Source organism: Zeugodacus cucurbitae, chromosome 5, assembly GCF_028554725.1.
Source record: "Zeugodacus cucurbitae isolate PBARC_wt_2022May chromosome 5, idZeuCucr1.2, whole genome shotgun sequence".
Classification (NCBI taxonomy): domain Eukaryota; kingdom Metazoa; phylum Arthropoda; class Insecta; order Diptera; family Tephritidae; genus Zeugodacus; species Zeugodacus cucurbitae.
In genome coordinates, this window is record NC_071670.1 from 25,942,855 (window position 1) to 25,965,740 (window position 22,886).

Below are 22,886 nucleotides of genomic sequence, written 5' to 3' on the forward strand. Positions count from 1 at the left end.
CATAGAATCGCGAGCTGTGTGGCATGTAGCGCCATCTTGTTGAAACCACATATCAACCAAGTTCAGTTCTTCCATTTTTGGCAACAAAAAGTTTGTTAGCATCGAACGATAGCGATCGCCATTCACCGTAACGTTGCGTCCAACAGCATCTTTGAAAAAATACGGTCCAATGATTCCACCAGCGTACAAACCACACCAAACAGTGCATTTTTCGGGATGCATGGGCAGTTCTTGAACGGCTTCTGGTTGCTCTTCACCCCAAATGCGGCAATTTTGCTTATTTACGTAGCCATTCAACCAGAAATGAGCCTCATCGCTGAACAAAATTTGTCGATAAAAAAGCGGATTTCACATTTCGAACCGAACACTGATTTTGGTAATAAAATTCAATGATTTGCAAGCGTTGCTCGTTAGTAAGTCTATTCATGATGAAATGTCAAAGCATACTGAGCATCTTTCTCTTTGACACCATGTCTGAAATCCCACGTGATCTGTCAAATACTAATGCATGAAAATCCTAACCTCAAAAAAATCACCCGTTATGAACATTTTTTTTTATTTTATGAATATAAGAAATGTTTGAATGTATGGACATATGCTCATATGTAGATATGTGTACATATGTATGTCATATATTGCATTGTTATGCAGAAAAACTCGCTGATGTTGCAACCTGCCCTTTTTCGCATTGGAGACAATATTTTTATATGATTCGTTTAAAAATCTTATTTCTTTCGCTTTCTTGAAATATTTATGTATATACATACATATGTACGTGTAAAATGTGTGGAAGAGCGTTAGCATTTTATTAGGATGGGGAATATCAGATAAAAGTCTTAAATTAAAAATTGCAAATATAAATACATATATCTGTTACATATGCATTTAGTTTGTAAATAATTATTAGAATACATTAGAATTAGCATAACATAAATATAATAAATGAATAAAGTAATGTATGTATTTACATATAAATCGGAGGAAGATGCTCGAATATAATTATGTATATTTTACCTACTTGTATATATGTATAACTTGTATGTGCTTAAATATGATTTTTACAAATTTACGTCCATATTTTATATATATGTATGTGTAGATGTTTGCTTGCTATTCAGTGAGTTCTTTGAAAAATTAAATCTTTAGCTGCCTTTAAAATACAACACTGGACACGCTCACCTACACACCTACACGACATGACTCACAGATACTAAACACACAAGCACCATACAGAATTGGGAAAACACGTTCTGACTATACAGTGTACACTATCTGCACACTTACATACATACATTCATATGTGTATATATATTTGTACGTATTTGAACTAAAGCAACAGTTGAATTGCCTCTGTATTGGTTAGAACGACAAATGCTTGCTTGCATCGTTCACTTGTTCCGTCCGCTATACCTTTTGTATGCCTGTATGTACACATAAGCGCCATGTAGTTACAAATACATAGAAGATGAACCGAGCCAGAATGTCTGGCAAATGCTAGAGTAATTTTGCTGCTAATCGTTTAGTGTAGAAAGAAGAAACGGCGCAATCGAACGTGTATCATAGGAAGGCGCATTATTGCATACGGGAATATAGTATTTTTTGAGAACAATAAAAGTGGTCGAGCGGTATAATTTCAATGTGGACGTCCAAACGCTTTAATTTTGGATGAGAAAAACTGAAAAAATATTAATGATATTTATATAATGATATCTAAGTCAAATAATACACAAGTGCCAACAGCAGCAATAAATATTTTACCAAACACACATACAATAATAAATATGGCAAGTAATGGCGGTGCGAACAACCTCACAAATAATTCGAAAATGGGTTCTCGCCGAATATTTACACCTCATTTCAAGCTTCAAGTATTAGAATCATATCGAAAAGATAGTGATTGCAAGGGTAATCAACGGGCAACTGCGAGAAAGTACAATATACATAGGAGACAAATTCAAAAGTGGTTACAATGTGAATCGAATTTAAGATCTTCAGTTGCAAGTATAAATCACAGTGGATTAAAACATCAGTTTCATAATGTTAGTCAACAACAACAACAGCAAGTGCCGATTATGATCCCAACGAATAGTAATAGTCAGTTCGGCTACCATCACTTTGAAAGTAAATCTCAACAACTGCCCTTGGACACAGCCAGACATAGTGTCGCTACAAATTCTACAACAGTGCCATCAATACCAGTTGTGGTTCCATCAACGAATGCATCAACACAAGGGGTGTATGCAGCGGCGAACTTGGCCGCCGTTGTGGCTGCCGCCGCTGCAGCTGGTGCTATAGCGATTGCCAGCACTTCAACTACAAACACATCGTCACCTTTATGTCAGACTGTAGTAAGTGGCAACACTGCGGGGATATCGTCACCTATTCTTCATACTCACCACCTTCAGCCTCACCACCACCACCATCATCATCATTACGATACACCATACACACATACTTCTTCAAATATGTCTATACCAATGCCCGTTCTAACACACATTTCCCCGCAACATCATCGGCACTACCCATACAACTTACCTCCGCATACCCACACACTTTTACAACCACAATCTCGGGTGTCAACAATACCGTCATTAATGTCGTCAACTTGTCTACCTGTGACTGTTTTGTCTTCAACCGACTTGGCTTCTTCGAGTGCGCCACAACCAAACATAACGCCGGAAGAAGTCCTATACAAACGAAGTGAGGGCAATAATTCAATTGAATTTAACGAACATGAAACGAAAATTGTTGTGGATAACGTTGAAGATTGTTGTATCCGTAAATCTTTAAATAAATATTCTCATAGTACATGTATTGAGAATGGATATCAAAAGGAATATGCATTGCAAAGCTATAACGCAACACAAGAATCATCAAACACACCGTGCCTAACTGTTACGCCAATCGATCTATCTATTGGCTCTCGACGTGAGAATGCTGAGAACATAAATTGTAGTTTGAGACATTTACCAAGTGCTGATGATGTGGCTGAAAATAAAAACGAGAATGTAGTTGATTTGACTTTTAGGAAGCGCAAGGTTATTTTGAGAAATGACCAAACTCACAAACACATGCGAAATTCGGAAAATGATTCTAAAACTTTATTTACAAAAGTTAAAGAATGCAATGAAAGTGATGATGATGATATCGAAGTTGAAATGGAAATAAAATCAGCTCCCCCAAAACCAGTAAAATTATTTAAACCATATCTTCTTGACGAAAAAGATGAAAAATTTTACGAACATGATAGTAAGCCAACTTCTGGTAAAAAAGTTTTCAATGAAAACGAGAGTCGCCTATATTCACTATATAAAGTGGCAAGTGATGGGAAACCAAACAATTTTAATCTATCAAATGTTCCCGAACATAATTTTCAAGTAGAGAGTACGTACTTTCAAGGATGCAAGCCATTAAATCTTCCAAGTGCCTTTCATATGACTGCAATATCAGCTTTGTCTCCAGTGATTCCATGTGCCGAAGGATCTCCCGTTTCAGGATATGAGAGTTCCTCTTCAACATATAGCGAGTCATCATATAGGGAGAAGTATTACAGAAGAAATGTAGAACGAACATGTAATATTGACCTACAAGTACACGCAGTCTGTGAGAATTTGACTTACCAAGAGAACTGCGTAGGAAAATGGTTCAACCACGACACAAACTCAAACCCACCGGCAACTAATGCTTCCATTGTTTTGTATGCTTAAGTTTATTAGATTGTATAAAATGTAATTTTTATTTGTGTACATACATACAGATGTATACACATATGCAGCAACTTTTAAGTAATCAATTTTTAAATTAAAAAATGAAATATCAAAAAATCTTTATAGAGATTTATAGAAGGCTGTATATTGTATTTAAAAATTATGGCAATAATTATATATATGAAGCATCATATATATTTACTCTTATAATCCATTAAATATGGATAAAATTTATTAGTATCTACGGATGTAAATAACCACCCACATGGGTGATATAAGTAATAAGCAAGATGACATTTAAAATGCAATAACTTTGAGAGTTAATAATTCAACATATCAATAATGAATTGATTAATTTTTTTATAATATAAGTACATATACATTTATATTGACATACACACATAGTGTATGTAAGAATGATTTGAAAATGTCAATTAAAAAGTGGCTTAAAAATTAAAGCTTTAAATAAAATGGAAATTTAATAAGTAAATTTGTAGATGTCATGTATTCATATAGGATTTGTAATTTTTTGAAACGTTATTTCTAAACTTGTATAGCTAGATTTATAAAATAAAATGAGCTGCAATCAAATAAGTATAATAAAAGTACAAAGACTTAAATAGACTTGTTATTTGTTTTACTCTTCCTTCCAAAAAACTTTTGTAAAAAAATGGATCCAGCGCATTAGAGAAACCTATTCACAGACAAAAATCAGAAACAATTATGTATATATGTTCGTACGTTTTGGTCTGAAAATCATGGTTTTTTCTAGTGAGTTTCGAACCACATGTTATAAAGTTGTGGGGTACAAAATAATGATGAGATAATTTTTTTACGACAAGAGCGAAAACGTCTGATTTTTATGTATTTTAAATGTAATAACTGTTAATATATTTCTTAATATCTATTAAACAATTAAATATTAGAATCATAAACTAAAAACAAGTGAAGAAAATTATCCGGATAACTTAAATGTTCAGATAACCATTGTAAATTTGCTCCTCCGTGAATGCTGATGCCTTGGGTACGTATTTCAACTAAAAGAAGAATAAAGGAAGACATATATTAATATAAGCGATATTAGCCAGTAGTACATTATAACTTGCCAACTTTTCTATGTGGAGTCGACAGCTCATCCATCATTTCACCAACAGTTTTCTTTTGCCCGTTTTTATTAAGTGGTGTTATCAATTTTTGAACGTAGACATCATCCTATAAATATAAATATGAAAAAAGGAATATTTTTGAATACACTCTATTATTATTATTTAGATTTTAATTTATATATATATACATATGGCCATTTCCGCCATGTCGAACGTGACAATCGTACACTTTCAACTAAAAAAAAGTATGAACTAAAATGTTTTTTAATTTTGACAGTAGGATTTTTTAATAGCCCTTCATTAGCTCTACATTTAGTGTAAAGGTTGATTTTGGAACGGTTTTCATTTTCAAGATAATTGCAAAAAACCAAGGCATTCGCACGGGACAAAAAATGGAAGTCGTTTTTGGGGACAACGATTCAAACGCCGATTTCAGCGAATTGTGAGGCAATATTCAAATGTTTTTGCTTGTAGAGCGTTGTGAAGTGATGCCTTTAAAATTGGCATGAATTTCATCCGAAATTAATTTATAGTTTTTTTTTTTTTTTAATTAAATATTTACCACATTCGCACGGGACATTTTTTTCCATCATAATATTTATGTTGATTTTGTTGTTATAATACGGAATTATTTAACAACAAACCCAATAAAATGGATTAAAAGAAAAAGTAAATGTATTTATTTATTTATTTTAACTAACATACAACGAGAAACACAACAAAAATTCTCAGAAAATGCTGTCCTCGGGTATACAAATTTTTGGATTTCGTTATCTGCCAGACTTTCCTTTTGTTAACTCCTCCCACTATTCTAATGAACAGTATTTTAATTATTTTATAAAATCAACCAGGCTTGATAATATAAATTTGATTTTAAACTGAGAGCTGTTACCTTAAAAAAATAAATATTTTAGAAAAGCAACAAAGTATTTCTTAATTTTAGTTAAGAGATTTATTAAGAAAATAATATGTCATGCGTGAACTTGCCACTTTTAAAAGCAAACGATTTCCTCCTAACAACCTTGTTAAAATGAGCACTCTTATTTTGATTTGTAAGCCTATAATTTTCGCCAAAATTTATTTGAATAGGTAGTTCAGTGGAATTTGAAGTGCGGTTTTTGCTTATATGCAAATTATTAATGTAAAAGTATCTATTTACATACTATTTAATACTTTAAATTTTATAAGGCAAAAAATAATTTTAAATTTTTAAATTCCACACCTACGATGTCGCACGTGACCAATTTTAAGTAGTTACCAACACCACAAATCTTCTGATTTTTGAACAATGTTTTTTTATTTTAATTGAATAAAAATTTGCTGTTTATACCCAAAATTTGGCGAGCTTGCTGCTTTTATTTGCGATGCAGTGGGATTAAGTGTGGTTTTTTGATGTCGCACGGGACATTAAAATATAGGATAATAAGAGAGCAAAAACTTACAGTAATTAGCAATCGGATGCTTTCTTATGCATTTTATTTTGCTCTTGTTATGAATTAATTTAATATAAATAAATTTAAATATTTTCCTATGAAAATATGCAAAAACTTTGTAATTCTAATAATGTTTAATATTTTGTCTGTGCTGGACCTTCTGGCGGAAATGCCCATATACATATTTTAAGGATAATATGAATTCCTTTATTATTCTAAGAGAACTTGGAGGGGAAGGTCTATACTCGGTAAAATGTTTCCAATTAATTAAGATAAATCATAATTTGATCAATATATTCGGCACAAAGAAAACAACTGGAACTTTGAAAACTCCTATTATCGGTATATGGACCAAGGAAATATTTTTTTTATATTTTTATCACTAGGCCATATTATCAGGAAAAGATGTTCTAATTTCATTAAAATATTAAGAGGCACACCTAGTGTAATGGCCTAAAGTGATTTTTGGGAATTTTTATTAAAAAAAAAATACTTTATCAATTATTTCAAAATTTTAAGAATATATTTATACATGTTTCAAGAATATACAGTGAAGTTTTGAAGAAAAAAATTAAATATTTTTTAAGTTATAGTCAATCTCCAACGGCGCGAAAAAAAGGCCCTTCACTGCTGCAGTGATTCTGGCCTTCTCCGTGGATGAAATCTAAAAAAAAAATAAAATTCTCCTTAAACTAGATAATATTGTTTGTACAATGACCTACGATAAAAAAAATCAAAAATTAACAATATAGCGGTGTTTTAAAAAAAATAGTCGAATTTTTCCCACAATTTTTGTCGTTTTTGGCCTGCCAAGATTTTTTGATCAGATCAAAAATCGATAGGATTATTTGTTTTTGAGTCAATCACTGCAATAAATTCGCAAAATGCTGTTTCGTTTAAAGATAAAATGATCGTTTTCAGTGTTACCGAGCGGCTGCACTTTAAATTGCTATAACTCAGAAACTATTTGAGATATCGATTTGAAATTTCAAGATGTTATTTTTAAAGGTATAATCTACCGAAATATGATTTTTTTTTTTTTAATTTCACACTAGGTTTGCCCCTTAAGGTTATTTACTGATATATTCAGTCAGGCATAGGTTATGAGTTGCTTATGCTCGGTATGAAGATTTTTAAAGTATATTGCCGTTGGCAAAATCTTTATGTGTCAATTTATTATCTTAACATAATCGTTTGCTAAATGGCGCCTGAGGATCTGTTTAATGCGGATGAAACTGGACTGTTTCGTCATCAATTACCTACTCGAAGTTGCTTTGCAAAATGCTCAGTTTGTAAAGGAGGCAAACTGGCAAAAGAAAGACGGAGCGTATTGTTTTGCAGCAGCAGTACTGGAGAAAAGTTCATGCCACTAGTTATAGGTAACGCTGCGAAGCCGCGAGCTTTTCACCGAAATAAAATCGACACTAAAAATTTTATTGTGAAATGGGCTCACAGACAATTGTAATTTTTCAGCATTGGTTTAGCCCTATCAATGAGCAAATGAATAAGCAAAATAGAAAAATTATTTTGTTTATTGACAACGCTACAAGCCACAGTTTAATGAATGAATATTCAAATGTGTTTGTAAAATTTCTGCCACCGAACCTAACAATAGAAATACAACCTCCCCACCAAGAAATTATTAAAAATGTAAAAACGAAATATAGATCAAAAATGATGCCTTCTCTGAATTTCTGTTTTGGATGCTATTCGGTGGTTGGTTTTTCCTGGGACGAATTAGACCCTCTTGTGATAAAAAATGTTTTCAAAGTGCTGGATATCCTTGCCATGATATTCTGGAATGTCCACCGCAAAGAGATCTGAATTATGAAAGTTTGATAAATCACAACTATCCTGAACAAATTCGAAATGTATTAGTATCGCCCATACTTGTGGAAATATGGAGAAATCGATAAAAGTACACGAACAGGTGAGTGATTTTCATGAAACTATTTTTAAAAACGTTGTAGAGAAAGTAAAACACATCTCCCAAGGAACTTCTTCAAGTGAAAGTGAAGATGAGAGCACTGAAAACTATAATCTTCCTACTGCAAAGGAGGCTTTATCAAACATGAATGATGTCATTCTTTATGTATTAGCCCCTCAACCAACTTTGCTGCCGGAGTTTTTAAAATTAAAAACGAAATTGGAACAAAATATAAGCTAATACATATTTATATTTTAAAATTTGTTAATTTTTATGTTTTTTATTATATATTAAGTCAATATAATGAAAAAAAAATAATTTCTTTATAACATGAACACTCGCGTAACTTGGACAAAAAGTGCTGAACCGCAGGTGTACAGCTTAGATAGGTTTTACTGTACCTGGAATGCATTTAACCATTTTTTATCTAAATTATATATTAAGGAATGATTTTCAATCTGATGACATAAAAGTCATTTTAAGCACAGTTGTACTATTTTGTTTTTGAAGAGTATTTTCATTTTTTTTTTTGTAAAATAAACCCGCCTTGATAATATAAATTTGTTTTTAATCTGAGAGCACTTACTATCAGAAAAAATAAATATTTTAGAAACGCAACTAAAGGATTGCTTAATTTTTGATAAGAGATTCATCAAGAAATTAAAATGTTATGGGTTAGCTTATCACTTATAACATCAAATGATTTTCTCCTGACAACCTTGTTAAAATGAGCATTCTTATTTTGATTTGTAAGCCTACAAGATTGCCAAAATCTATTTGAATAGGTAGTTCAGTGGAATTTGAAGTGCGGTTTTTGCTCATAAGTAAATAAATAATGTAAAAGTATCTATTTAAATACTTAAGTCAATTTTATAAGGCAAAAAATAATTTTCAATTTTTATTCCACACCAATTTTAAATAGTTACCAAATTCACAAATTCTGATTTTTTAATAAGGATTTTTTTATCTGAATTGTATAAAAATTAACTGTTTATACTAAAAATTTTGAGCATTCTGCTTATATTTCCGATGCAGTAGTAACAAGTGTTACTTTTTGATGTCGCGCGGGACATTAAAATATTGGATAATATGAGAGCAAAAACTTACAGTTATTTGCAATCGCACACTTTCTTATGGAAATGAGAAAACTACCTCCTGTGTGACTAGGCCTTCATATATCTCGAAAATGGTTATGGAGAATTTTTTTTTTTTTCAATATTTCTTTATTTATTGAATCTGCTTTTACTTTAAGCCTAACAATAAGTTATAAAATCTTAAAACTATTTAAAAAACTAGACAAACTCAAACAAGTGATTGAGCTGTATTGGTGAAACGTTGCTCCTTAGTACGCAGGCATATCCCTTCTTTTTAGGCGTGTTTGATTGCAGGAATGTACTAACCAATGGGTTTGGGTGATCACGGAGTTTAGATATATATTTCAATCTGCTGTCCTCTACTGCTTTCTTCACCATAGGGATACCAAGATCTTTATGGATATTTTCATTGCGAATGTACCATGGTGAGCACGTGATTGATCTAAGCATTTTCGATTGGAACCTTTGTATTATATCAATATTAGTTGCACAGGTCGTACCCCACAGTTGAATGCCATACATCCAAATCGGCTTTATGACCGCATTGTATAAAAGCACTTTGTTGTCTAGGCTAAGTTTAGAGTTTTTATTTAAAAGCCAATTTAAATTTGCAGCTCTTATCTTCATGCACGTTATTTTACTAGATATATGTTTTCTCCATGTAAGCCTTCTATCTAGGTGAATACCAAGATAGGTAACTTCATTCACTTGAGGCACTAGAATATTGTTCATTTTTACTGCCGGGCACATTTTTGGTCTTAGCGAAAATGTAACGTGCTTACACTTTTGTTCATTCACATTTATACGCCAGTTGGCTAGCCATTCTTCGACAGATCTTAAGTGCTCCGATAATATTCTTGATGCTATAATGTGGCATTTGTTACGGCTCACTAAAGCTGTGACATCCGCGAAAGTTGATGTCAAAACATTATTAGCTGTTGGAAGATCAGCGGTATATATGATGTACAGAGTTGGGCCTAAAACACTGCCTTGTGGTACACCAGCCCTTATTTGTCGTTCATCAGATATGAAGTCTCCCACTTTAACCGTAAATTGTCTATTTTTTAAATAAGACTCCAATATTTTATACAATTCTAAAGGTAGAATGTTTTTAATCTTATATAAAAGCCCTTCATGCCACACCTTATCAAATGCCTGAGCTACGTCTAGAAATATAGCTGAACAGTACTCTCTGTGCTCGAATGCTTTTCTTATTTCGTTAGTTATTCTATTTACTTGTTCTATTGTATTATGTTTTGCACGAAACCCGTTGGTATTACATTATTTTCGTGGAGGAAAGGAGACATCTTTGATAGCAGCACCTTTTCAAATATTTTCGAAAGGCAGGGTAGAAGACTGATTGGTCTGTATGAAGACGGCTGTGTCAAGTCTTTCCCAGGTTTATCTATCAGGATAATCTGCGACTTTTTCCACGAAATTGGATAGTATCCGAAACTTAGAATTGCATTGAAGAGCAAAGAGAGCACCTCTACAGCAATATTTGGTAACTCAATTAGCAATTTTGGGGTGATATTATCATGTCCTGGCGACTTTTTTGGATTAAGTTCTTTTATGATGCCAATAATTTCAGAAGGTGAAGACTTAAAGGACTCGGGCGACTCATTTGCTGTGTTAGGCAAGATTGACAATTTAAAGTTATTCTTTGGGCAATTTGGTTGAAATACCTTTTCTAGGTGATTTGCAAAACAAGTACACTTTTCCTCGTCACTTCGAGCCCAATTTCCCCCCAAGTCTCGTATAGGCATGTTGGAGTCGACTGATGGCTTCATGGACTTTTGGGCTTTCCAAAGTGAATTTTGCTTGTTTGTGTTTGGACACAGCTTCTTTATATATATTTCATTGTTGAGTTCTTCCTCGCGTTTAAGCGCTTTTTTTAATTTGCGTACAGCAGATTTCAATTGAAGCTGAGTGGAAGGGGAGCGATTTATCTGCCTGTCTAGCACGCCTTTTTTCATTTACAAGCTGTTCTATTTCTCTATTACTGATTTTCCTGAGACCAAGTGGCTTATAGCTTTTCTTTGGTGTTGCTAAGACCTCTGCGTTAATAATTATATCATTGAGTTCCCTTATAGTTTCGTCAATATCTCCTTCTTTATTTATTTTGTATTCAATATTAATGTGGCTACTCACGTATTTTTTGTATTTTAGCCAGTTCGTTTTGTGAGATGTTAGGCCCACTTTCTTTTCAATAAATATGGGTTGTTCACATAACTTTATTAGTATAAGAGAGTGATCAGAAGATAGGTCAGTACATGTATCTACTGTTATGTGCGATTTATCTATATTTTTGATTACTGCAAAATCAATTAAATCTGGTATTTTTTTACGATCAGTAGGCCAATATGTCGGCTTACCCGGGGATATTATATCAAGGTTATTGCGCCTATTTATAATAGTATGATACGGCTGTCGTTCTTTCGGATTAATAAGTCGTGAGCCCCAATACATATGTTTTGCATTGTAATCTCCACCTGCTAGAAATCTATGACCTAGCGTTTCAAAAAAGTCTTTAAATTCACTCTCTGCAATTTTAAAACGAGGTGGACAGTATATAGCCGTCAGGTTTAAGTCTCCGCAACGATTTTTTATAGATATTGTTGTAGCTTGTAACTGCGCTGTAGCATAAGTTTCTAATGCGTGGTGGCTTAATCGTTTTCTAACTAACACTGCTGTTCCACCATGTGCCTTTCCATCTGGGTGATTTGTAACATAGAGTCTATACTCCGGTATAAAGAAATTATTTTTATTCGTAAGATGGGTTTCTGACAACAGCATTACATCTACATTATTTTCATTCAGAAATCTAATAAGCTCCAATTTATGTTGGTTAACACCATTAGCATTCCATATACAAATGTTAAGTACGCTCATTTTTTACTTAAAAAAGTTTGCAAAATTTGGTTTTGGGCTTTGATTACCTCTTGAATCATATTTTGCATTGTTGACATAAATTGTGTCATACATTGGGTAAGGTTTAAAATCATTGTTTCAATGCTTCCATTTGGTTGGTTTTGGGGCAATTGCATTTGTGTTGTGTTGCCTTTTACCACGTTTGCATAGCTCCCTTGTACAGCATTATTTTTAAGAATACATTGTTTTGAAATATGGACAGGGTTTTCAATAATTTCGTTGGAAGGAATATTTATCATTTGATTACGGCGTGATCGAATTCCAACAGTCAATTTAGTTTTTAAGTCTTTGTATACAGGGCAACCCCTATAGTTTGCAGTGTGATTTCCACCACAATTACTACATTTTTTATTTAAATCCTCTTTTTTAAGAGTACATTTTGATGTAGGATGCAGATCACCACACACCACACAGACACTGCGTAGAGTGCAATATGCTTTCGTGTGCCCATACTCTTGGCAGTTGGTGCATTGGACCGGACCATTACTTTTATGTGGTTCCTCGACGGTGATTCTGCGATGGAGCAAATATTTTAACTTGTAAATTGGATGTGTTTCATTTTTCTTTAGTTGTTCATTATTTGGCATCAATTCTATTTTGAACATTGGCTGAGGTACTTTGTTTCTGTTAAATATATTTACTACTGATTTAATACTAAAACCACCTTCTTCAAGAGCTTCTTTAACGTCGTTAGAGTCTACCGACGACTCTATACCTTTTATAACTACCTCCAGACCTTTAGAGCTTTTCAATTGGTACGAGTAGTAATTCTTGTTATTATTTGATAAGAATTTCACTACATCCATGAAACTTTTTTCAGTGTACGTTTGTATTTTCGTTTCATCTATGTTACCTTTTTTTAAAGGCACTATATGAAAATTGTTCGTGCCTATTAAATTGCTCAATTTGGATTCGCATTTGTTGTTGCGCGATTGCTGTTTACTTCTGCTTCTGCCGACTGCGTCCTTTGCTTCGATTCCAATTCAACTGATCGCTGCGATGACTCATCACCGCCGTTGCTTTTTTTGTTGGCAGGAGTTGTTTTTGTTGGTTACACAAAACTGAAGTAGGCATTTAAGGAATACCTACGGCTTTGCTGGTGAGGCTGCGCAGCACTCATTATTGTTTGTTTGATTTTATTGTTTTTATATTTTTGTTTTGTGCACTATTTGTTTATGTTTTTTATGTAAATTTGTGTGCACTGTATTTTGATTTTATTGTCTGTTGACAATTTAATCGATGCTATTTATGTTGATGTTTGTTTGCTTTTGTAACAAGAAAAAACAACAGATTTCACGGAGCGAATTAAAAAGCACGTCCGTACACCTTGAATGCTTCTCTATTTAAAAACGGAGAAATTTAAAATTTATTTAATATAGAAATAAGCAAAATCTTGGTAATTTTAATAATTTTTAATATTTTGTCTGTGGTGGATCTTCTGACGGAAATGCCATACATATGTATATGTATTTACTTACAAATAGTCAGAGTTTTTGTTTGAAAATTATTTGCTAATTTACCCAAAATGACCATGCGGTCTCTGCAGGAATATGAATAGCAAAAAATTGTCATACAATAATATTTTGGAATTTAAAATTTGTTATGTGGGGAACAGGCGTGATTGGGAATTAATATCGGACCAAATTTCGTTGAATTTTGTCTGATGAGAGAAAAAATGTTATCATTAATTGGGCGATATCAAGCCCATTGTCCAGTGTCAATACAGCTCTCCTCTAAGATCTATATTAGCTGTCATTGATTGGTTAAGCGTTATAGATAAGCAAAAACACACACTATCCAATAATTCCAACAAACAGGCAGAACTTGTGGTGCAACACTGTGCTAAAATATCTGTCTTAAATACTGCGAAAACGATTGAAGATATAACAAAGTTATGTACTACAATTTTGTAGAACTTATCATTATCTACAAAAAACGTCGCGACATCATATCTCTAACTATTAATAAAAAATAAAATTTCGCTTGATAATAATATAATATAAAATTAATTGCTGTTCGTTTGTGCCGCAAAAACACGAGAACGGCCAAACCGATCTGGCTAATTTTAGTCTTGAAATATTCGTGGAAAGCCAGAAAAAGATTAGAAAGTGAGTAAATATGGAAAAGTTGCGAGGAAGATAATAATAAGAGAATTTTATTCGAGTTGACAAGAAAAATATAAAAAGAGAAAACAAAAAATAATATTTTGAAGGTTATCATTGTTGCTTTGTTAAAATATTTTTGTTATTGTTCAATTGTATAAGGTTGTGTCGATAGCTCAAAACAACTTGTAACAAATAAGGAAAGGCTAAGTTCGGGTCCAACCGAACATTTTATACTCTCGCAATTTATTGATGAAATTTTATTAAGAAAACACACAATTTGGCCTATATATTCGGCATAAAGTCCAATAGGAAATCATCATATACAGTATATGAGGGCTGATGTAATTCCAGAACCAATTTCTCTCATTTTCACCACCAAGGTTAACGGGTATAGGGGCAACTTGGCACCTGTTAGTAGGCAAACAAACGGCACATTCGGCCTTGAAATTACTCCAAATGAACGAAACACCAGTCGGCAAAATTGCCAAAAATAGCGCTTTAACTAAGGTTTTCCAAATATTCAAGAAGTCGCTGGAGGTACTGCACAGGACTTTAAAAGATCTTGATTGTCGATGAACGTTTTTGGTGGAGCCAGGATTCTGTTAGCGGGTGATTTACGCCAGACTCTTCCAATTATTCCTGGATCAACTGTTGCTGACGGGCTAATCGCATGCCTAAAATCATTTAATTTTGGCAACACATATAGAATCGCCAATTAACAACTAACATATGAGTGTTTTTGCAACAATATCAAACTGCGATTGTAGAAGCAGTTGGCAGTTAACACCTCGATGGATTAATAGCATTTCCAACAGTTTTCTGTCACTTCATTGACTTGAAAGAGAAGTTTTCCTGACATGAAACCTCAATATGATAACCATAAATGACTGATTATATGACCTACATTGGTGGTAAAAAAAAAAGATATCGATGATCTTAATGCGACATTTTAGAATTTCGGTCTAAGAGAGTTGACACAGCTACAAACCAGGATTACGTAGTCAATTATCCCAAGCTATTTAAAATTGCCTGTACTATCACCACTCACTTTGCAATTAAAAGTAGTGTGAGTTGTCATCATGCTGCGTAACATAAATCAACCTAGAGTAATCAATATCGTCGCCGAAGCCAAGATTGGACCAACTTAATTTAATGTATACCTTAGCCACAAAAACGTGTGGCCGGGTCTGCTAATAATTTATATAGAGATAAAAATATTAAAAATCTATATTTATATTGTCCTTTTTGACCATAATTTGTCCTTTGAGCCATTTTTATCATTTTGAATGGACTACATATGTAAGACAAAATTTGGCAGCACTCAACAAGCGGCGATAGAATTTTTAATGAGGTATCCGCGTATTCTCTTGCACGAATTCAACTGGATAACTTTGTTGTTGCTTTCACATGAAAAAAAGTTTGACAAGCGAGCAGAGAAGTGACCAATCGATTACAGCTACTATACAATTTACTACTCCTGGCATTTTGGTTTACTGTGTTAACGCACTTTACATATGTTTTACCCATTTTCATAAAGATTAATGTGGTACTCTTGAGAAATGTCCCCAATAAGTTGATTGATATAGTTTAAATAGCATGCGTGCAAAGGAACCTCGCTCACTTTCCCAATGAAATTTATCAGAAGTTATCCTATGTACCAAATTATAGCTTTGGGTTATGGAAATTCCCTTATCTCTATAATAAATGTAAATTCTGGCCTAAACATTAAATTATATGCGTTTCGTTTCTTCTTGAAAACCACATGCCTGAAAAAACACCCATTACAATTCTATGGGAGAATGTTCTTGAATATAGACCATTTTACCAATACCTGAAAATGTTGCTTTACCTTCGAACCATTCACATTGCGAGGATATAAAATTTTCGATTTTACTCGAACTCATTCCTATTTGTTCTTTTTTCCTTAGAAAAAACACCCATTACAATTCCATGGGAAAAGGTTCTTGAATATAGACCATTTTACCAATACCTGAAAATGTTGCTTTACCTTCGAACCATTCACATTGCGAGGATATAAAATTTTCGATTTTACTCGAACTCATTCCTATTTGTTCTTTTTTCCTTAGAAATACAACCCAGCATTCCAACGTATTGTCATTAATTTCCAAACCTTTCATAATTAAATTATAGTATATAACTATTTAAAACTTTTTTATAATATGAATAAATTTGAAACATTAAGATTATTGTGCTGAAATCAACAAAAATACATTACGGGTTCAAAAGAAAAACTATACTCACATCAGTATAAAATCGAACTGGAATGTATTTGAAAGTTTCTTGGTCGCCATTTGGCTCCATCAAACGACGATTAATTGCCCAAAACTGGTCAAACTTATCATTGCTTAATCCTTGCCAGAGTTGGTTGTGATCCTTCTTTTGCATAGAAGATATTATTTGCCCTCGATGCTTAAGAACATCAGCTTCCTTTAAACATGACATAAAGTGTGATTCCAAGAGATCTCTGAAAAAATTATATTGTTTATTCAAGTTTTACTTTAGAACAAAAAAAAACGCCAACCTCGTTGAGAGCTTTACCAAGACGTCTTCTGGGAATTTAGAAAAATGTATTGTAAGATACCATGGCACACTGTCTTCTTCGGGATACAATTGATCATATAGAACACCTTAAAAACAAAGGGACAATATTACTACGTATGCTACATATATGTATATTTATGATGACTCTCGCAACATATTACACGGTACACAGTGATCCCCGCTTAAGTGATCCCCCCCAAAAGTCTTGCATATATATATATATATATATATACAACTGTTCAAAATAATAGGTGCACCAAAATTTTTCAAGCAAAACTCATCATAAATAATTTTCAATCAAAATTTTAAGAAAAGTGCAAATGTAATTCAATTCTTTAGATATTCACAAGTGAAGTTAAAAAAATTCACATTTAAATAAACCATAACAAAGAAATGTGGATCAAAGCATGCTACATAGCCGAAATCAGCCTGCTCAAAAAATAAGTACACTTTCGATAAATCATTTATTATTGAAAAATAAATTCTAATACACATGTTTTGTTGTATATTTAACATTATTTAGTTAATAGAGAGTATATCCACCATCATTTCGGATTTAAAAAAAAATTTTTGGACATTCTAGATGGGTCGCAAGTCACACTCCACCGTTGAAGAAGTTCAGTAAGTTCCCACCTCACGATTTTTTGACAAAATGTATATCGTATCGTAGGTCATTGTATAAAAAATATATTTAACTTTAATAACCTTTTTGAATTTTTTTGTTTCAGCAACTCATTCGGCCGGAATCATGTCAGCAGTTTTTTTGGCACCTCCGAATACAGCATATAACTCAGTTATTTTTTCAATATTTTTGTAAAGAAAAAATTTTGAAAGGTAGCTGAAAATATACCTTATTATGTGCGAAAAACTTCGAAACAATCGGTCGAGTGCTTTCTTTAAAAAAAAATCACGAAAATCGACTAATTTTTCATGGGTTACACTGGTATAGGCCCTTAACGAATCAAGATTAATTTTAATTGATTTTGAAGTTATAGGTAACTTGTGAAATTAATTAAGACTACGGTGATGATTTGTGTTTTTTGTGAAATATGTAAGAAAATATCACAATTTTTTTGTACCATTTTTGTGCGTCTTCAATGTGTTTACATAAAGTTTTAAATGTGTTCCCCCCACCTTTAGGTTTATTTTATATTATCTTTATCAGAGCCTTAAGGTAATAAAAGTCTTAAAGTTAGGTGCGGAAATTTGCGGATGTATTTGCAATCTTCAAAGTACTAATGCCCTATGAATTCACTATTTTTACGAATAAACTCATTATAACTGGGCAAAGAAAGCTTCTGTGTACAGTTTACGAGAGGAGACATTATAAGTTTTTGTTCTAATTATAATGGTTGTTGAATGACTGTGAAAAATAAACTTTATTAAATTGGTTGATAATTTGTTGTTTTCCTACATGATTTTTGTTATTTATTCTTATAGGTTGAATATGGGGTTTGGATATATATAACGACAAATCATGTTCAGCTTTTTTCTCGCTTTCCTAAATATTTTATATAGGATCTAGTAGTCCGATGCCAATTTTTTTACTATATATTTAAAATATTTTTCTAGATTTTTGGTGAAAATTTCATAGCGATATCTCAACGGGAAGTATTTATGACTGTCCCTTCATACAAGCCGAACCACTGTGCATTGTAACTATTTTCAAAAAAGACCTTTGCAAGTTGTCGGGGCGATTACTGCAAAAATTGGAAATGAAGCTAGTGCTCAAACCATTCACAGGACACCTCTAAAAGGTCAAGCTACTAAAATTAATAAACGGGAAGCTTCCATTATTGCGTTAAAAAAATTGTAATATGAGGTCAAACTTTGCTTTGAAATTATTGGCCAAGACACGAGGAAGCAAAAAAGTGGAGAAATAAAATTTGGAAAGACGAAACAAAAATTATTTTGTTTGGAAACCGTTGTGAGAGAAGTGTACTTCGCCCATAATGAAAGGATTTCCATGTCCGATTTATTATTTCTTTATTTCTCCACTTTTTTACTCCTGGCCAATATACATGATTTCAAAACTAAATTTAACCTCATTATAAAATTTTTGCATCGCAACAATGGAAGCTTCCTGGCTATTCGATTTGGTAGCTTGGCCTTTGAGAAGTGCTTGTGAACTGTTTGAGCAGTAAAATCATTTCCAAATTTTTACTGCCATCGCCTCCGAAGACTTGAATGGAGGGCATCGATAGCATGTGTTCGAAAGTGAAAAGCTACCTCCCCGAACTTTCTCGCTTCTTCTGTGCGAGGAGCCTAGCACTCGCACCCACTAAATCGACGGCGACCCTTTTTACCAATTGGACGAAGGAGTACAGACTAAGTCTTAACATTCATGTCAATGGCACACCAATTCCAATAGTCAGTAATCCCAAAATTTTGGGAGTCACATTTGACAGTCTGCACTCCTTCACTCCACACTCGACTGCGATAGTCACTAAAGTACAGAGCCGCAACAAAATCCTCAAGTCGCTAGCCGGTAGCACTTGGGGAAAGGACAAAGAAACGTTGCTGGCCACTTACAAGGTATGGTCGCCTGGATGCAGTGACACGCAGCAGAGGAAGCTACAGACGTGCCAGAACACTGCACTCCGAACAGCAACAGGATGTCTCTTGATGTCACCAATGACATACCTTCATAGTGAGGCCATTATGCTGTCTATTAAGGAGCATAATGAACTGCTTACCAAGCAGTTTCTACTTGGGTGTTTTCGTAGAAACCACGTGAAACCAGAGTGACCCTTGCGCAACTTCGATCTGGATATTGTAGCAGGTTAAACTCCTACTTATCCAGACTGAACCCGACATACAAAATACATGTCCCGCATGCAACGAGTCCCCGCATGATTCTAACCACCTCTTTGTATGCCCAATGAACCCTTCTCATCTGACACCCCTTTCCCTTTGGTCAAACCCTGTCGAAACAGCACGTTTCCTGGGCCTCCCGTTACGTACGACAACTAGATTTATGCTCTTCTTTTCAGGCAGGGATAGATAACCGCTACAACAACAACAACAGGATAATTTTTTACCGAAAACATCGATAAATCTCGCAGATATTTTATAGTAATTCAGAGGGATAATTTTTCTCCCATCTACCTAATATAAAGTTCTTCAAACATCCGATGTGCTTTATACCGCCTATATCGGTTAATATATGAATTATATTGAAATGTTTCGAGATAAAATATTAACACTAATGATAAACATTTTGAACCTACCACAAATATAAAATTCAGCATTGTATTGGAGATAAGAATGTTTTATATATAAAATTAATATTTTAGAACGGATTAATACAATAAGGAAGTTGCAGATATACGGCAATACTGCGTTTGATCTCTATAACTGATGTGGAAATATTCATTATTGTTGTTATAACTGTTATCTAACCCCTGTTTGGGGAGAAAAATCACATTAAATTGACATTGAGGTCACCTATACAAAAAAACGAGTGTTATATAAGTAAGTTATATTGGACATATTGGAGGACTTACAAGTTGTCGTAAAGTGTAAAAAAAAACATGCAGTTTAAAACTCTTACAATTGTTTAAAAAAAAATTATTATTGGATTGCTTATAAAATAAATTTATAACTCCAGCTCTTATTTTGATATTTGGAAAGGTTTTAATCCACGACGCCATTCACTACGTAGGAATCTATGAAGGTGTTGATGCTAAAATTCATTATGCTCCATAAACATCTCGAAATAACATTGGTTATTGTCGACCATGCCATGGAGGAAGCTTGTTTTCTCCTAAGTTTTAATTTCATTTGCCAAGAAACTCAACACATTCTGAAACCCTGTTATTGTCAGCTTATTGCATTGCAAAATTGGGTTGGTGTGCCATATTTATTTTTGTACTCAATTTTTATGAATGAACTGCTGAATTATACAATACATAATTGCCGGGATAAGTCAACGAGAGTTCACAGTTTTGAAAATATTTTGACCGATGATAACGAATTGCTTATCTATTTCGGCGTGGACAGACCGTAGGGAAAAGGGTGTTAAACGTTATTAAGTTTCACTGGACAAGTCGGATATGGATTGTTGGGATTGTTGGCTCTAACGCCAACTTCGAAGTCATTTCAACTGTTCGGCTCAAAAGTTTCAAGTAAGTTCAGAAAAACTTCTTTAGTGTGCTACCCTTTTTTATAGGGAATATGGAATCGTTAAAGGCGTTCGAATGAGAAAACTTGAAAATAAAACCGACATATTATCTTATGTAGCAATATGTCAAATTCATTCTTCTGTAGTCTTACATATGCAGTATAGTATTTCAGCGAATTTCCCATAATATAAAAATTAAACAAACTTACCTATGGGATAGTGTAATTTTAAAGGTATTCCATTGTAATCAAACCACACATTTCCATCTTGTTGTTCATGTGATATATACCGACTAAAATATTTTTTTACCTAAATATATAACTTTGAAACATTAATACACTTCAAAACATTTTTAATATTTTATACCTTATCTGTAACTAATGGCAAATAACTTAAACGAGAGACCATTAAGTAAAAGTTTTCTGGCTGTTGTAAACCAACAATTTCTTCGGGATCGGCTTGAAAGCAAATAGCGATTTGACCCTCCCAAATCATTCTTAGAATCTCCCGATCATGGGCCATTTTATACACTTAAATCCACTTTGTTAATTTATAAATTCTTGAATTAAAATGTATAACTACAGAATAAATTAATAAATCCAATATTTTACTGTATGACTTGTTTATTTGGATAATGCATACTAACATACCTGTGTCAATACTCAACAATTTATCGATACAAATAACCTAAACGATAAATTGTTTCTTTTTCAATTCACTCTGCCGTTACACGGGAAAGAACTTGATTTCAAGTTGATAACACCAAAGTGTATTCAACAAAATGAACTAAGTATACAATATTTAATTTTTCTTTACCCGAATTTGACATGTATGTTGCCATTGATTTAACCCTTATATTTATTCAAAAATTCAAATTTTGAAATTCAAAAGTAAACAAATTTCAAACCAAAAAAATAATATTTTTTAAATGAATAAAAGAAAATGCCGAATACTTTCTGCTTAGACAAAACAACTCATGGAAGCAATTTACTAAGGTTTTGTGCTCCAACTGACAAATTGCAAACAATTTTATCAATATATATTATATTGTTAAAGTTAAAAAAGACGGGTTAATGTAAACAAATACATGAATTGTTTACTATTTGATTGTCAAAAGCGGGTATGTCAAATACTTAGTTCACTTTGTTGAATACACTTTGGATAACACGAACTAATTGTCAAAATTGAATTAAAATGAAAGCCAGGATGAATGCAGCAAACAAGTTGACATTCAATTATTGTTACAGATGTGCCGTCGTCGAGAAAGCTGCTTCCATTTATCGCCCAAATAAGTCTTTATTTTTAAATTATTCTATATGTACGTCGGAAGATTCATATTCCATAAAATGCAGTGTTTGCATATAATTTCGTAAGAGGGAATAATTCACTTTCTTCAACTTAATTCATCGTTAATTTTAAAACTAACTCCTGATATTTAGGAGAGAGAGCGACGAGAAGAGGGGAATCGGGCCCGTCCTCTCGTATTCGGCACTACGATTTGTTTTTATTATTAATCACAGTGCGATTTGACGTAATTCAGCAATCTTATTTTATTTTTTATTATTAACCCAAACGATTACCCTCCTCCCGCCCAACCGACGCGTGGGGCGCAGTCCGCATACGAGCGGAATTTGCCGAGTGGAATTTGCCTAGAAAGGCAAGAGATTTTTAAGCGTCCGGTTCTCAAACTGCTTAGCTACAGAAACAAACATTTCAACAGCTGAGAATTAAAAATTTATAAAAACAAAAAGTTAAAAATTTCTGAATATTACTTATTAAGAGAAGACAAAATAGTTTTTTTGATGCTAAATATTGAGTCAGATGGATCAAATGTGCTGGAATGCGAATTAAACTCATGACATATTCGGCAGAATGGTTCATTTAACTCAAAATTTGTT

The 22,886-nt window shown here is 33.1% G+C and overlaps 2 protein-coding genes and 1 long non-coding RNA gene across 3 annotated transcripts; 2 read left to right on the top strand and 1 right to left on the bottom strand.

Moving 5' to 3' along the window:
- The first annotated feature begins 1,274 nt into the window (after positions 1-1,274).
- On the top strand, positions 1,275-3,947 carry LOC105219434 (uncharacterized). Its single transcript, XM_011195559.3, has one exon. It carries the CDS (start codon positions 1,704-1,706, stop codon positions 3,705-3,707), a length of 2,004 nt encoding a protein of 667 aa, XP_011193861.1. The 5' UTR covers positions 1,275-1,703; the 3' UTR covers positions 3,708-3,947.
- Positions 3,812-21,637, bottom strand: LOC105219432 (autophagy protein 5). Its single transcript, XM_011195558.3, has 6 exons — positions 21,355-21,637; positions 21,198-21,297; positions 16,846-16,951; positions 16,566-16,788; positions 4,814-4,919; positions 3,812-4,744 (listed from the first exon to the last, which is right to left on the bottom strand). Exons 1-6 carry the CDS (start codon positions 21,508-21,510, stop codon positions 4,623-4,625), a joined length of 813 nt encoding a protein of 270 aa, XP_011193860.1. The 5' UTR covers positions 21,511-21,637; the 3' UTR covers positions 3,812-4,622.
- Positions 16,971-18,089, top strand: LOC128922269 (uncharacterized). The gene is made up of 2 exons (XR_008471494.1): positions 16,971-17,486; positions 17,594-18,089. It is a non-coding gene; the product is annotated as an uncharacterized LOC128922269 (long non-coding RNA).
- Positions 21,638-22,886: the final 1,249 nt, after the last annotated feature.

What these genes read in the sequence shown, in the direction of transcription:
- LOC105219434 (XM_011195559.3), top strand. Translation starts at nt 1,704, where the DNA reads ATGATATCTAAGTCAAATAATACACAAGTGCCAACAGCAGCAATAAAT.
- LOC105219432 (XM_011195558.3), bottom strand. Translation starts at nt 21,510, where the DNA reads ATGGCCCATGATCGGGAGATTCTAAGAATGATTTGGGAGGGTCAAATC. An exon ending in CAGTTCGATTTTATACTGAT is followed by an intron (nt 4,920 to 16,565) that starts GTGAGTATAGTT and finishes TTATATTTATAG; the next exon opens with GATGATGTCTACGTTCAAAA. An exon ending in GACTCCACATAGAAAAGTTG is followed by an intron (nt 4,745 to 4,813) that starts GCAAGTTATAAT and finishes TTCTTCTTTTAG; the next exon opens with TTGAAATACGTACCCAAGGC.